Source organism: Halyomorpha halys, unplaced genomic scaffold (genome assembly GCF_000696795.3).
Source record: "Halyomorpha halys isolate HHAL.00 unplaced genomic scaffold, Hhal_1.1 Scaffold1872.1, whole genome shotgun sequence".
NCBI lineage: Eukaryota > Metazoa > Arthropoda > Insecta > Hemiptera > Pentatomidae > Halyomorpha > Halyomorpha halys.
In genome coordinates, this window is record NW_027115623.1 from 46,037 (window position 1) to 60,573 (window position 14,537).

Here is a 14,537-nt window from a genome sequence, read left to right on the forward strand (position 1 = left end):
TTTTACACAACTTCCACTTTTGACTCACTTTAAGCATGTTGTAATAAATTACTTTAATCAACACTTAGAAGTAAACGATAATATGAAGTTTTGGAAGGAAAGGTTATATATAAAACAAGTTTCTCAGAAAATCCGCTAGGAGCTCTTATGCAGTTTAACCTTTAACATGACTTGAAATTGGGCTGCTTACAATCCTATACTTATAAAATTTTACATTCAACACAACATCTTGTATACCTCTTATATTTCTATTTTATTATATATAATAAATAAATATTATTGACTCCTAATTTCAGGGCGGGTTTCTAAGCAACCAGATCACTTATCTTTAATAACACTTTTACAATTATACTTAATTATATGTTGAGCAGCACTAACAAATTTATGCTCTCTATGATGACTTCTATTTCAAAAACTAACACAGTCTTTCAACAAAGCATTTGGTTTTCAACACACAAACAATGAATGGCGATCCAAACAAAGAAGTATCTTATTCTTCTCGGATGACTCTTTTGATGTCTTCTTTTTCAAGATGTACCACTGAGAGAGACAAAGGATGTTTAGTTCTCCTGCATCCAGGAGCTCTCATCTCTCTCACAAACAACGAATGATCATGAAACCAAATGTCCTGTCTCAAGGTGTTCCAAGTAAACATCGATTGTAGCACAACAGTCCCTGAGTTTTTGCATATGATTTTCTTTATGAATATTTTCTTTAATACTTATTCTTGACTTTATTTTTTCTTAAATGTACTGTAATTTCAATTATGATGGGAAGATAAATATAGTTTAAAATGTTTGAATCTGCTCAACATGGCCACAATTAAATGGACTTCATGAGGACATGCGCCGCCATCTTCTTTGTTTTGAATCACAATCTTTTTCACTCCATATTTTGCTGAACAAAATTGGTTAGCTTGCTTTTTTGATTTAATACAACAAATAAACAATACTGAAATGTGAATATAAAATAAAAACCATTTATATATAAAAATAACTATTTACTCATAAAAGAGAATATTACAATATATATAGTTTGATTTATCATATTGAACTATAATATTTCTCTTACTCTTATATTCTTTTTTTTTAACCTGATGATTAGCTAAATTTAAAATAAATAGCCTTTAAAAGTATAATTACAAACTAATAGGTAACTTTAATTAATATTTACCCCCATCCTGATATCCTTAATCCAACCAATCTTGAACATGTTGAAGCAGAGATTACAATTCCACTCCAAATAACCCTTCCTCCTAATGCCTTTCATCCCTCAGAAATAATGAACATCATCCACCAATTACCTTCTAACAAAGCTCCTGTCCGCCGGTGTTCCTCAAGGTAGTATCTTAGTCCCATTCTTTATACGGTTTATACAGCTGACATCCCAACCCACCCTAACACAGTCCTAACAACATATGCTGATGACACATGTATACTTTCTGTAAGCAACGACCCAACTAATGGATCACAAACACTACAGGCACACATAACATCTATTGAAGAATGGTGTAAAAACTGGAGAATCAAAATAAATCGTGACAAATCCCACCAGATCACCTTTACTCTCTGTCGTAAAACTCTGCCCTCCTGTCCTACAGTATCCTTTCTAAATACTCCACTAACGTCTGTTGAACAGATTCGATACTTAGGACTCCATATTGACAAGAGATTTACTTGGAATCCACACACAAGACTGAAAAGACAAGAAACTGCTCGTAGATTCCGATTGCTACAACACTTACTTGACAAACGCTCTAAACTTCCCATTCACTACAAAAAATTAGTATAAACTACGATAATCAGACCAATTTGGATTTATGGAATTGAGCTCTGGGGCTCCACCAAACCATCAAATTCTTCCCGCATCCAATTGTTACAATCCAAAATCCTACGTAAAATCCTTGATGCTCCTTATTATGTCACAAATAAACTCATTCACAAACACCTTAACATCCCATTCGTTGCAGATTTGACCCAAAACAGATATGCGTCTTTCCATTCCAAACTCCTTAACCATCCTAACCCATTAATTCTTAATATTTCATCCTTAACAATCCATAATCCTCTGAGGCGTATGAAAGGAAGATGGCCACGGGACCTTCTAATTTAAATTAATGTTTGAAGTACCACCGATGGGTGGTTCCTTCCCAAGATTTTCAAGTGTATATGAAACATACAACATATTTACCTATTGTATTATTTTGTACAGTTGTAAATTACATTAAATAAATAATTTTAAAAAAAATTAATATTTACCTGCAGATATTACTTGTATGAAAATTATCAACAGGTGTGTCAGCATTTACACAAAGGTGGAGTAATGATTGACCATTTCTGGCAGTCAACTAAAATTAAAATCAATAACATTAAACACAATTTCTGATAAACTGATAAAGCACTCATGAACTAGTATACTCATGAATACCAATAAAAATTAAATATACTCAATAACAATTTAAATCTTTTTTCTTCTCAATTTAAGGAAGCCAAACAGCTGTAATCAATGGTAAAACATGAACAGCTATGATAGAAATGAATCATTAGAATTTAAAAAACAAAATAAATTATTAAGGAATAATTTTCATTAATCCTGATACAAAACTATTTTCTTCCTTATTTTCTTTCTTTCAATTTAAATCAAGTACAACAGAAACCCAAACCATTAGAATCTCAAATTAATATTTTTTTTCAAACTTTCCCTGGTTATATTATGAACTGTTTATAACTCAACTATTTATACATAAAAGAAAAAACTCTTAATTTCATAGGAGCCCACAATAATGTTTAATCATAGTGAAGAGCAATTCATTTAACATTTAAGAAAATGTTATGAGTAGTTTGAAACATAAATATATAGAAAAAGTGGTATGATATATGGATGTTCAAAAATTTTCAGTTGTTCAAATGTACATGTGTATATAAATTTAGAAGTCTAAATGAAAAAAATTACCTTTAGCTCATTGATACGAAAGACAAGTTGATGAATCTTAAAAACTTCATCCATTGTTTGAGCCGTCAACAATTTAGAAATAATAACTATTAAATATAATGCAGTTATAACATTACTTTCAATGTCTTCCTGTTCAAAAAAATAAAAATAATAAAATTAGGTTACAAATAAAATAAGCAAATGATTTACATTGAGAATATGATGTGGGTATCTTAAATATGGTTAAAATCATATATAAATATAGAAATTTAAAATCTGCTAATAAAAATAAAAATAACTGCAATGAAAAAACTATTTACAAAAGACCTACTAGTCAATTTGCAAGAATATCAAATAATCCACAACTTTAAGAAGTTTTAAATCTTGTGTTTTTTTATTTAATCTAATATAATTGTAAACACAATAAATCTATATTAAACAGTTACCTAAAACATATTTTAATTTTTGGATTGATAATAATAGAAAATAAGTATTTTTGTCATAGGGCACACATAAATATTTCATTTACAATGACCACTAACTTGAATCTTCAGCAAAACTATAACTTTTTTTAATAGGTTAGAAAAATTAAATAATCAGCTATATTAATATATAAGGACAATACATTAGTTATGGATCAGCCAAAGCAAGATAAAAAAAATTGATTTTTTTTTATAAAACCAACATTCCATCACTAACATGTGCGCTACCTTCAAGATTAGAAGATATTTGCAATGACTAATTTGTAACAGGAACAGAGGAGTAATCAATCAACAAAATCCTTTTTGCTATGAAGGACAAGTGCTGAGATTTGTCAATATGAAATAAGTATAAAATATTTGGCAATAGTAAATTTAAAATAAGTGCACTAAAACAAATAACAGCTTTAAGGACTTATTATTTTTTTGATATCCCAACATCTCAGAGATTACTAAACGTTTTATGTGAAATAGGAATACAGGATTTTACTTTCCTATTCCAAGAATCTCAACAAATTTTAGTAACCAGAATCTTTTGCTATGCTGAGAGGACTCACGAGGAAACTCTTCAATACAGCGAAAAGAACAGTGTTGGGACACTTATAAGAGTGCACTAACTGACTACAACAAGGCTGTGAGGAAGGCCAAAAGAGGGGCATGGAGGATATTTTGTAATGATGTTAATGATGCTCCCTCCACGTTCAAGATCAATAGGATTCTATCCAGGGACTCTGATAGGGGAAAGCTGGGTGCTGTTGGAGTGGAAGGGGGGTTCACCAATTCTGAAGTGGGAACCCTGGCACGCTCACACTTCCCTGGGTGTGTACTAATAGAAGAAAATGACAACTCCCACAATAGAGAGCTACACTTGCAGTAGAGATAAGTGGGTCGAGACAAATAGGATTGTCAACTCTGGCAAGGTTGAGTGGGCAATTGGATCTTTCTCGCCCTTTAAATCAGCCGGTATGGACGGAATTTTTCCGGCCTTATTACAAAAAGGCCTACCAGTCTTGAAACCATACCTCTTAGCATTGCTAAGGGGAAGTTTGGCACTGAGTCACATTCCATGTAGTTGGAGAGTGTCGAAGGTGTGCTATATACCCAAACCAGGGAAAGCTTCTGATGACAATTCCAAGGCGTATAGACCTATCTGTCTGACATCCTTCCTAATGAAGACACTTGAGAAAGTTCTGGACAGACATATTAGGGAAACTACGCTGGTAGAGAGACCACTACACAGTGCTCAATTTGCCTATCAATCCGGGAAATCCTGTGAGGATGCTTTACACCACTTAGTATCCAGGATTGAAAAGAGTTTGGCCTATAAGGAGATTATGGCTGGTGTCTTTATTGACATTAAAGGTGCCTTTGAGCGTACTCCTCACAGAACCATGGCAAAAGCCATAGAAATGAAATGGGTGGGACAGCTTTCTTTCAACTGGATCAATCCAATGTTGGAAGGAAGATTGCTGAAGTCAGAGCTAGAACACACTTAGATGTGGATGAAGCCCACTGGTGGCTGTCCGAAGGGTGGAGTGCTATCTCCTCTACTGTGGTGTATGGTGGTGGACACCTTACTTATCAGATCCAATAAGGCAGGTTTTTACATGCAGGGATATGCTGATGATATCGCTGTGTTGATAGGAGGCAAATTCCCAGAAACTATTTCAGGACTGCTTCAAACATCGGTAGACCTTATGAATGGATGGTGCCAGGAACATGGTCTGAGCATCAATCCTCAAAAGGTCAGTCTTTGTGTCTTCCCTAACAGGCGGAACATTGCAATCAGGTTGCCGTATATTAACGGTGAATGATTGGGATTCTGCAGTGAAGTCAAGCATCTTGAAGTGGTAACTTCATGGTGAAAGGACCAGTATGAAGGCACTAAGGTGTCTCTGGGTATGTAAAGGAGCCATAGGTAAATTCTGGGGCCTTAAACCTAAAGTTATATATTGGATGTACATGGCAGCGATAAGACCCATTGTCCTATATGCTGCAATCGAATGGTGGCACAGGGCTACAACCAGGAAATCCTAAGCTTGGGTTGGGAAACTTCAGAGACTGGCATGCCTCATGATGACTAGTGCCATAAGCACTACTCCTTCTACAGCGATGGAGGTTCTATGGAGTAAAGGCTAATTGCGATTTTCATGGACAGTCAAGCAGCCATTTATGCGCTGGATAACTATGTAACCTGCTCTAAATTGGTGGAGGAATGTAAGGCTAACTTGAACTCTATTTCCTTGGCCAACAAGGTGCAGGTTGAATGGGTGCCTGGACACAAAGGCATTAAAGGTAATAAGCGAGCGGACTATCTAGCAAGGAAAGGATCTGGGTCCGCTCCTTTTGCACCTGACCCCATATGTGGGATTAGTCTCAGCCATCCGAAGAGGCACATCAAAATGATTGTTGAAAGCAAGGCTGGGTTGCTCTGGAGAAATACCAGAGGAATGGAACAATCAAAAATGTTCCTCAAGGGATCCTGCCTGAAAAGAAGTAATTGTCTTCTTAACATGGATAGGAGTATTTTAAGATGGGTGACAGGTCTATACACGGGACACTGTCAGCTAAATAAGCATCTCTACAAAATGAGATTGATACGAGTCCCCTATCTGCAGGTTCTGCAGGAAGGACAAAGAGACTGCTTACCACATCATTTGTAGATGTGATGTAGTAGCAAGAACACGATTCCTCATCTTTGGTAAGGATCGTATCTTGGACCCCAAACTTTGGGAGACAGTGGATCCTTACACAATGTCCAGATTTGCAAAGACCCCTAAACACATTCAGATACCATAGTATCATGGTGTGATCTTATGTGAAGTGACAGAAAAATATACATATAAATAACATAAAAAAGTAACAGCTTGTTATAATAAATTTCCTAGAAAAAAAAAACATATCACAAAACATCAATGTAAGTCATATCCAACCACATTATATCAATGACGTATTGAATAATAAAAATATTAATATTTTCAAAATGATTGAAGAAAAATTCTCTTTAAATTTTTAAAAAGTTAGGTCCCAAGGAAACATCTGGGACCTTAAGAGAAAAGTCAAATAAATATAAGCATACAAATATAGAAGGAAATAATATAATCATGAAAATTTGTTTTTTTATTTAGCAGAAATCAAGGTTTGATCTGAACATACCTTGTATTATTCCTATTTGCAGATAAAAAAAATAATACTCACATTTATTTTAATAAACATACCTTCACTTGAAATACATCATCTTTTAAAACAGCCTTTTCCACTTGCAATTTATTCCTTTCAAGTTCCTTAACTGCCACAGTCAAAATATATGCAACAATGCTGAATTGAAGTTCGATGCCATCATGAACCATTTGAGAAAAAATCTAATTCAAAACAAATAAAACATGTACTATAATGCATATGCTTAAACCTAAAGACTGAATGGCTAAATCGCTATGAATACTCATAAAATACAAAACAACGTAAAAATAGAAATTTAAGAAACAGAGCCTCTTTATTCCAAGATATTACAATTTAAACTCTTACTCCAACTGTCACTTATCTCTCAATCCCTTTCGCACTATTTGACAAATTTCAATCATTGTTCACCTGTCTCAAATAAATTAGTCACTGACTAAATACAATTGATCAATTGAAAAATCCAATGGATAAATTTTATCTAAATTGAACAATATTAGCTGGTTGATGGCTACTAAAAATAATATCAATTATCCAATTAAAAATTTATTATACATAAATCACCACCTTCCTTTAGGAGAAGTATTACATCAAGTCATAATAACTTGGTTGATTTGTATGAAATATGTTCTATGAAATATAAAATCCCACATATTAATTAATCTTATTTATTTTTTTCAAATTGCTTAGATATTACAGTCGATTATAAGGTTCTTGAGGCTGCTAACTAGATATATATCATAAAAATTATGATCAAGCACAACAAAGTTCTTGAGAACGAGCTATTACTAGCTGATCATCCCAGAATAAAAATTGTTTTTTGTTTATGTCACAACTTGAGTTATTAATAAGGAAAAATTATGTGAAGAAACAGAAAAACAGAATAAATATTACAGACAGTATTTTTTCTTTATGCTGCATCTTTCATTATTTACAACAAAGGTTTATTATAAAACAATTAAGCAGTTTATGAGAACAAAGAGCACTTAGAAATAGAAATATATATTTTTTAAATTCTTTCATAGAAATCAAGGGTCTTAAGTCTTAATGAAGTATACAAAATTTTGATTTTTTTTTTTTTTAAGATTACCATACTTAGTCACACTTCAGTGATTAAAGTACGCATTATAAACAATCTGTGAAATTTGAGAACATCAGAAAACACACCCAGCTTTAGTAATGAATAGGAATAATTGCATAACATGAGCCAAATAGGAAAAAATATAAATATTTGGCTGCCAGAAGTCATTGGTGAAAAAAAACCCTCCACTTTTGACATAAGAAACCATAAATTCCCTCTCTAGGAAAACTCCCTATTTAGTCTCTAATACTCCAAGCAATTACCTTAGTTGATGATAACTTCTGGACATCAAAAACTATACTACTCTCTGAAATCTATTCACTAGATTCCCTTAACTTAGGCTGCCAAGAACATTTTTAATGTTTTATATAGTGTTCCTTCCTTAAGAATATCAAGAATCTTTATTAATCTCTTTGAAACAGCATTCCTATATCATTGCTCACTTAAACTAATAATAATTTCCTTCTTATAAACAACTTTCCTTGTCACTGTTTGATTACACTACTTATAATAATAACTGACAATTATAAATATATACTTGAGCAAATCTACGAAGATCTTTAACAAGAGAATCCTTAGCCTGAGTCAACTGAAGCGCATGTATCCAAAGATCAATACATCTGTCGAATCTCCCATTGTCAGCAAATACTGCTCCTCTATATATAATAGGGTGAGGAACTTCTGGGTTTTCTTTTCCTAAGATCCTTTCTCTAAAATATACAAAAATCTATAGTTATATCAACATCTAATGATAAGGCTAGGAAATAATTAAGAGTATAAAATCACTATAAATGGACACATGGGTAATAATCATCAGTGAACCAATAATCATATTATTAATTAAACAAATTATAAAAAAATAATTAATATGAGAAAAAAATCATTAAATTGCCAAACTTGAAAATAATACCACAATTTCTTATATAGTCATTTGATTTCTTATAAAGTCATAATTTCTTATATAATCACAATATTAAATAAACAAATTACAAAAAAATAATTAATAAGAGAAAAAAATCATTAAATTGACAAACTTGATACTAATACCATAACTTCTTATATAATTAATTGATTTTTACTATTGAGAGGGGAGGTACATAGATTAAATAGGTAATTATAAAACTAAAGAAAGAATAACCAGTGATATAGGTCAGGGGTGGCCAACTTTTCAGTATATAAGATCTACTTTTCATCATAAGTGTCGCAATCGGCTTACATAGATGTAGTCTAAGGGGTGAGAAAGGTTGTGAAATGCATACTACGTTTTTAAGGTGCATTCCAATGACGTATGGGTAGATAAGAAAAATATATGTTCAAAACTATTTTTTAATTTTCAAAATCACTTATTAAATTTTTGAGAAATAGGCTCATGGAGAAAATAAATTTCCAGACCCAACTGTTACTGTTCAATCATCGGGGTACAAATGGTATTGAGAATGTTGGATAAGAATGGGAAGGTCATTGATGTAGATAGTGAAAAAGGTGGAGAATAGCGATGAACCCTTAGGGACACCACAAGTGAGAGGTCAAGTCATTGATGGAGGTTTACCAGGAACCACTATGTACTGGGAACAATCGGAAAGGAAGGATTGAAACCAGCGCAAAGCACTGTTGGATAGAGGAAGATTTCGTAACTTCGTAAGAAGGATGTTATGGTCAACCATGTCAAATGCTTTGGAGAAATCTAGGGTGGCCATGTTTTGGTGTTCCATGGTAGTCTGGAGCTTGTGGATTATTTTAAGGAGAGGCGATTATGTTGAATAGCCAGGTCGAGAGTTGGTTTTGAACAAGGCGTTCTAGTGGTTTCGAAAGGTTAGAGAGGAGAGAAATAGGGCAGAAGTCATTAGGTGAAGAAGATTTGGGATTTTATTTAATGGTCGAACTAGAGCGGTTTTGTTACTCTTAGAGTGGTTAAAGAAATTGAAAGGAATTTGTTGCTTGAGTTATCAAAATTTGGAAAAAATATTGAATGAAGATTGAGAAATAAAAAAAAAAGAGATCTGAATAGAGAAAATTCTATAAGTGTTATAATTAAAGTGTTGAAAAAAAAAAATGAAAATAAATATAAATAAAATATCTCCAATACAAAAAAGAAAATGATAACAATATTGTGGCGACTTGGATACCGAATTCAACTGAAGACGTCTAAGTCGCTGGTCTTGCCTGCAACTGACCCTTCCTTCGCTGAACCAGACATATTTGATTTTTGCCACTTTCTGCTTCTGCCTGGCCAAACAGTCTAGGTCCTTGTAAGTGGGCATCAATGCTTCACTCATATATTGTGGTGTGCATCGTTTTTATCCCAACCTTAGTGACAAGTGGAGAAATTCCTTTTGGCTCTTCTTTGCTACACCAGCTCATCTCTTATTGTTTGACAGACGAATGTCACTATAATAGGGCCTGGCGCTCCTTCCTGTTTAGACCTGAGCCGTACCGTATGGTCCAGATCGTTCGGATAAAGTTTTATGCCCAGGCCTGTACCAATACAGAGAACTGTTCCCACTACGGCCTCTCCCTGCTTCTCCGGAATTCCCCTAATCTTTACAGTATTATTTAGGTGACTCTGTTCAGCCTGATTAATTTTAACCTCAAGGTCACATATTTTAGCTTTAAGATTATTTATTGTTTTTTAAGGACGATTCTTCAATTTTATTCTTCTGCTGGTCCAGGAGGGCTTCAATTTTCTCTAGCCTTTCTAAATTTCGAAAGAAAGCTCCAACTGCTTCTGAAGAATGTTCTTTATATCTTTCAGCTCATCGATGCCCTGGAGCTTAGCCTTCATTTCTCTAACCTCCTTGATAAGCCCCTTCAAGAGATTAAACATTGTGTCAGGCTCATTTCCTTTTAACATGCTTGACCCTGATTCACACTCGGCACACATCCATCTTTTATGAATATCTGGTTCTGAGCTTTCAAGTTTGATGCATTTATTGTGTATATACTCCATCAAGTTATGCATGAAATTTTCATTTTTTCATTTCTTGAAATAGCTTTCTTGCAGGTCTTACAAATAACCATCTTGAAGATTAATAAATGCATAATTTTTTTTTAAAAATGAATGGAGTTTAAAGGACTAGAAGGAGGAAAATAAAAACACATACCAGATTGTTTGTTTACGAGAGCCACTGTCGGATCAAGCCTTCTGCTAAACTAATCCCCACTTCTTGTACTGAGCAACCAATTTCTTCAATATTCAATGTTTTCTTGTTATTTTACTTTGATAATTACAGTGTCTAGGGCCACAATGTTTCATGAAATGAAACACACAATGTTTCACCAAGGTTAACCTAATAATTTATATAGATTTTTATGAAATTTTCGCTAACTGCTAGTTGAAAAGAGAAAGAGACACAAAAGTGATGTTTATAGAACGAGTTATACTTCAAGACCAAGTACACAGAATTCCACCCCAGACATTGCGAGCGATTAACGATCGATAAAAATTGATGTCGTGATCGACTTGTTGGCCACCCCTGATATAGGTGATGAATTTTCCAATAAAATCTTTGCAATATTAGTATATTTTCTCAGTTATTTACTTCCTTCAGCGAGAAGTATTCTCAGAAAAAATCCAAATAAACTCTTCTTTTCATTATTAGTTCATATTTTAAAATTATTAAAAAAAGTTCGATTAATTAATTACATAAGCATAATTTTTTTATTTAATAAACTTTAAAAAGATGGAAATTGAGTAGTCTATTCATTTAATTAACTGAATAATTAATCATAACCAACTTTTTTTTTATATCAGTTACAAAGAAATTGTGACTATTAAAACAAAATCATATCTGGTACTGGTAATGTTGGGGGGAACAAGTCTGGCAAGTGGGCCTATTGGTCCTTTTTGCCATCAATAAGGACACTATAAAACAGCTAACAGTTTACCTAATGGCCAGTGATTCCATATGTATTGCATTATTATTGTTTCTGCGAGCTTGAAGTTCTTGAACATTTTGGCTTTCAATCCAATTTTCATATGCTGGTATAGGAGTCACTACAGGTTTCTTAATAGGTGCTTCAGGAACAGAAAACCTATTTCATATAACTAAATTTTAAAAAATGCAGTGGATTATAATAATGATAAATCCTTTTAATAGAGACCCTAATTATTCAAAAATTCTATAATTAAAAATATAAACACTTAAATAAAATATTCTATTTGACCATACATCACTTGCACATCATTTCACAACATGAGCAGTCATGATCTTACTTCTGAGTTCATATTGACTTTCTGTTTATTTCATTACTATTTTTTTTTCTTTTAATAAGAACATTTTATATAGTTAGGGGTGTCATTTGTATGACTATACCCCCTAATAATCAACTGTTAAAAAATATATATAATATAAGTTATATCAACCATGTAAGGCCCACCAGGCCAATCTGGTATAAAAATAAAATAAAATAATATAATATTGACTTTGTTTATGAAATAAATTAAAATTTAATATTAAATAAAATAATTAACAACTTTCTTTGTTACTCATAATGTTAACATTAAAAATAAAAATTAAGATGAAAAAGAATTCCATGCCAATAACAATATTTGCACTAACTCTTTTAATGAATAAAGGAATAATTACTCATTAAATTTCCATCACTCACATCCTGAACTGTATACACTGATAATAATAAATTTTTTCTCAAACAATAAAGTTAAAAATGTATTAGTTAACAGAACTTAAGTTCAAGAATACATTTATCACATTGTATCTGAACCATGCGCTAAATTAAGATTTTTACATAAAAAGAAAGCTTTATTCTAACAACAAATAATTACCTTGGTGAACAGATTTGAGACAATTGCCTAATTAGATAAGATCTTTAGAGTAGTTAGCATAATAATCACCATTTTTTTTTTTACTTTAAAATTGATTGATTGAATATATAAAAATGTATTATTTATGTTAGAGAACTGTCCATATCATATCCCAAAGACAACAAATAATAAATCAAGGTTTTAAATACTGTTAATATTTAATTTATAATAAAGAAAGAATTAACAGAATGATGAAAATTAAAGTAAATACTAAATATAAATTGCTTCATTAGCTGTCCTGCTCTGACTGAGAAACTCACAGACTTTTAGATTTTTTTTTTCAATTGACTGAGACATAATTTATATGAAATTCACTTCTTTGTTAGTTAGAAAACAGCTGGATAAAAGTAAATCTTTTCTATCAATTTTATAATATTCTGTAGTAGAATTCATAGTAACTACTTACGATAAAAACATTTAATTGGTAAGTTAGATTTTTAATTTTCATTAAAAAAATTATAACTATTATTTTAAAAGACTTATACAAATGGGAAATCATCTATTTATAAAGGATATAACAAAAAAGTTCAATGATTGTATATATAGCAATGAACAGATATTGATGACAGCTAACTAATTAAGTCTAATAACAATAACAGAGCTCATTATCAATAAAAACTTTAATTTATAACCTGAAGATCAGTAATTAAAAAAAAACTGAAATAACATAATTATACCTCAATTTCATCCCTTTTAGTAAGTAGAAATATGCTTTATTAGGACAATAATTATCTTTATCATTGGCAAATGAAGCTCCTAATAACTCATAAGCATTAATTTGTTCCTCAATCGTTAATTTGCATTTGAAAATAAAGTATTCAACTACATCAGCTCTTGTCCTTTCGGCGGCAGCTAGCACTGGAGTAATACCTGATAAACAAAAAAGATTTATTTTAAAAATGGTTATGTATAATCAAGTATCCTAGTAATGTTTAATAAAATGTATATATGTATATATAGTTGACTGTAAAAATTGATATATAGGAAGATGGTCAGGGTTGCGGTCAAAGGAGAAACAAAAATAGTTTACAAATATTTTTGTTTCTCCTGTGACCGCAACCCTAACCATCTTCCTATATATGTTTAATAAAATGATTCACTATATACCAATATAAGAGCATATGTAATTAAATATAACAAGCAAATATCATTTGACTGAAATTTATTACATATTCAAATATTCCCAAATTTAGTAATTTTCTTTCTAATTATAATATCAACACATGCCAAGATTCTGGATGGTAGTATCTAAATTATATTAGCATGGTTTGAATTCATTTTGAACTGCAGAAGATTCAAGAAAAGAAAAGTGGTGTTAAAGCCCAAAAGTATATTTTTCTTTTCTTTAGTTTAATTTATTTATACTTCCAAGTAGTTTTTATTTTTTGTAATTAAAATTAAATTAGAATAAATCACGAACAGTAAAGGAAGTTGTTATGGTGCGTGTATAATATAAATACATCGCTGCGGCTCGGCACATTGGGGGCTGCAATGGGATTACGGCCTGTATACGGGGATTGATAAGGGAGTCTACAGTCCACTGCCTAGAGTCTAGAGGCTGAGTCAGAGATAGAGATACCCACCGGCTCACCGCTTTTGAGGCAACGAGAATTTGGGGTATAATTCAGGACCCTCACCCACCCAATCATCGACATCTGGATGACAGCGGATGCTGTGGAAGGGAGAAATATCATCAATACGCGCATATCGACCCCCCTACTGTGAGTGACTTTTTTATCACATTTTTCACCGAACTTCATATTTTTTATTTGTTTCTAATTTTCTCCTTATTTCTTGAGTAAAGAAAATTTTTTTTTTTTCTTTTTCTTGGTTTATACATATATAAAAATATTTTCTAAATAAATCAATTTTATATCCAAATCCGTCTCAACACTTTATTTATTCATTAGTCCAACGTTTCGGCCCTTCCAGCCATCTTCAGGGACATCTAAATATTTAACAGCTTATATTACATCTTCATTTTTAAACATTTTCAACAACATCATTATTCACTATATAATATAACATACCTTCAATACAAAAATCC

General features: G+C 32.0%; 1 protein-coding gene across 6 annotated transcripts in view; it reads right to left on the bottom strand.

Moving 5' to 3' along the window:
• The window catches only part of Fem-1 (protein fem-1 homolog B), a 66,043-nt gene that overhangs the window by 21,672 nt on the left and 29,834 nt on the right, over positions 1-14,537 (bottom strand). For all 6 annotated transcript variants that reach the window (XM_014436338.3, XM_014436337.3, XM_014436336.3 and 3 more), the window contains 6 exons: positions 13,168-13,360; positions 11,554-11,700; positions 8,207-8,378; positions 6,629-6,772; positions 2,953-3,081; positions 2,259-2,347 (listed from right to left, as the gene is read on the bottom strand). In XM_014436338.3, coding sequence (XP_014291824.1) covers positions 2,259-2,347; positions 2,953-3,081; positions 6,629-6,772; positions 8,207-8,378; positions 11,554-11,700; positions 13,168-13,360 — 874 coding nt within the window. The remainder of the gene's footprint in view (positions 1-2,258; positions 2,348-2,952; positions 3,082-6,628; positions 6,773-8,206; positions 8,379-11,553; positions 11,701-13,167; positions 13,361-14,537) is intronic.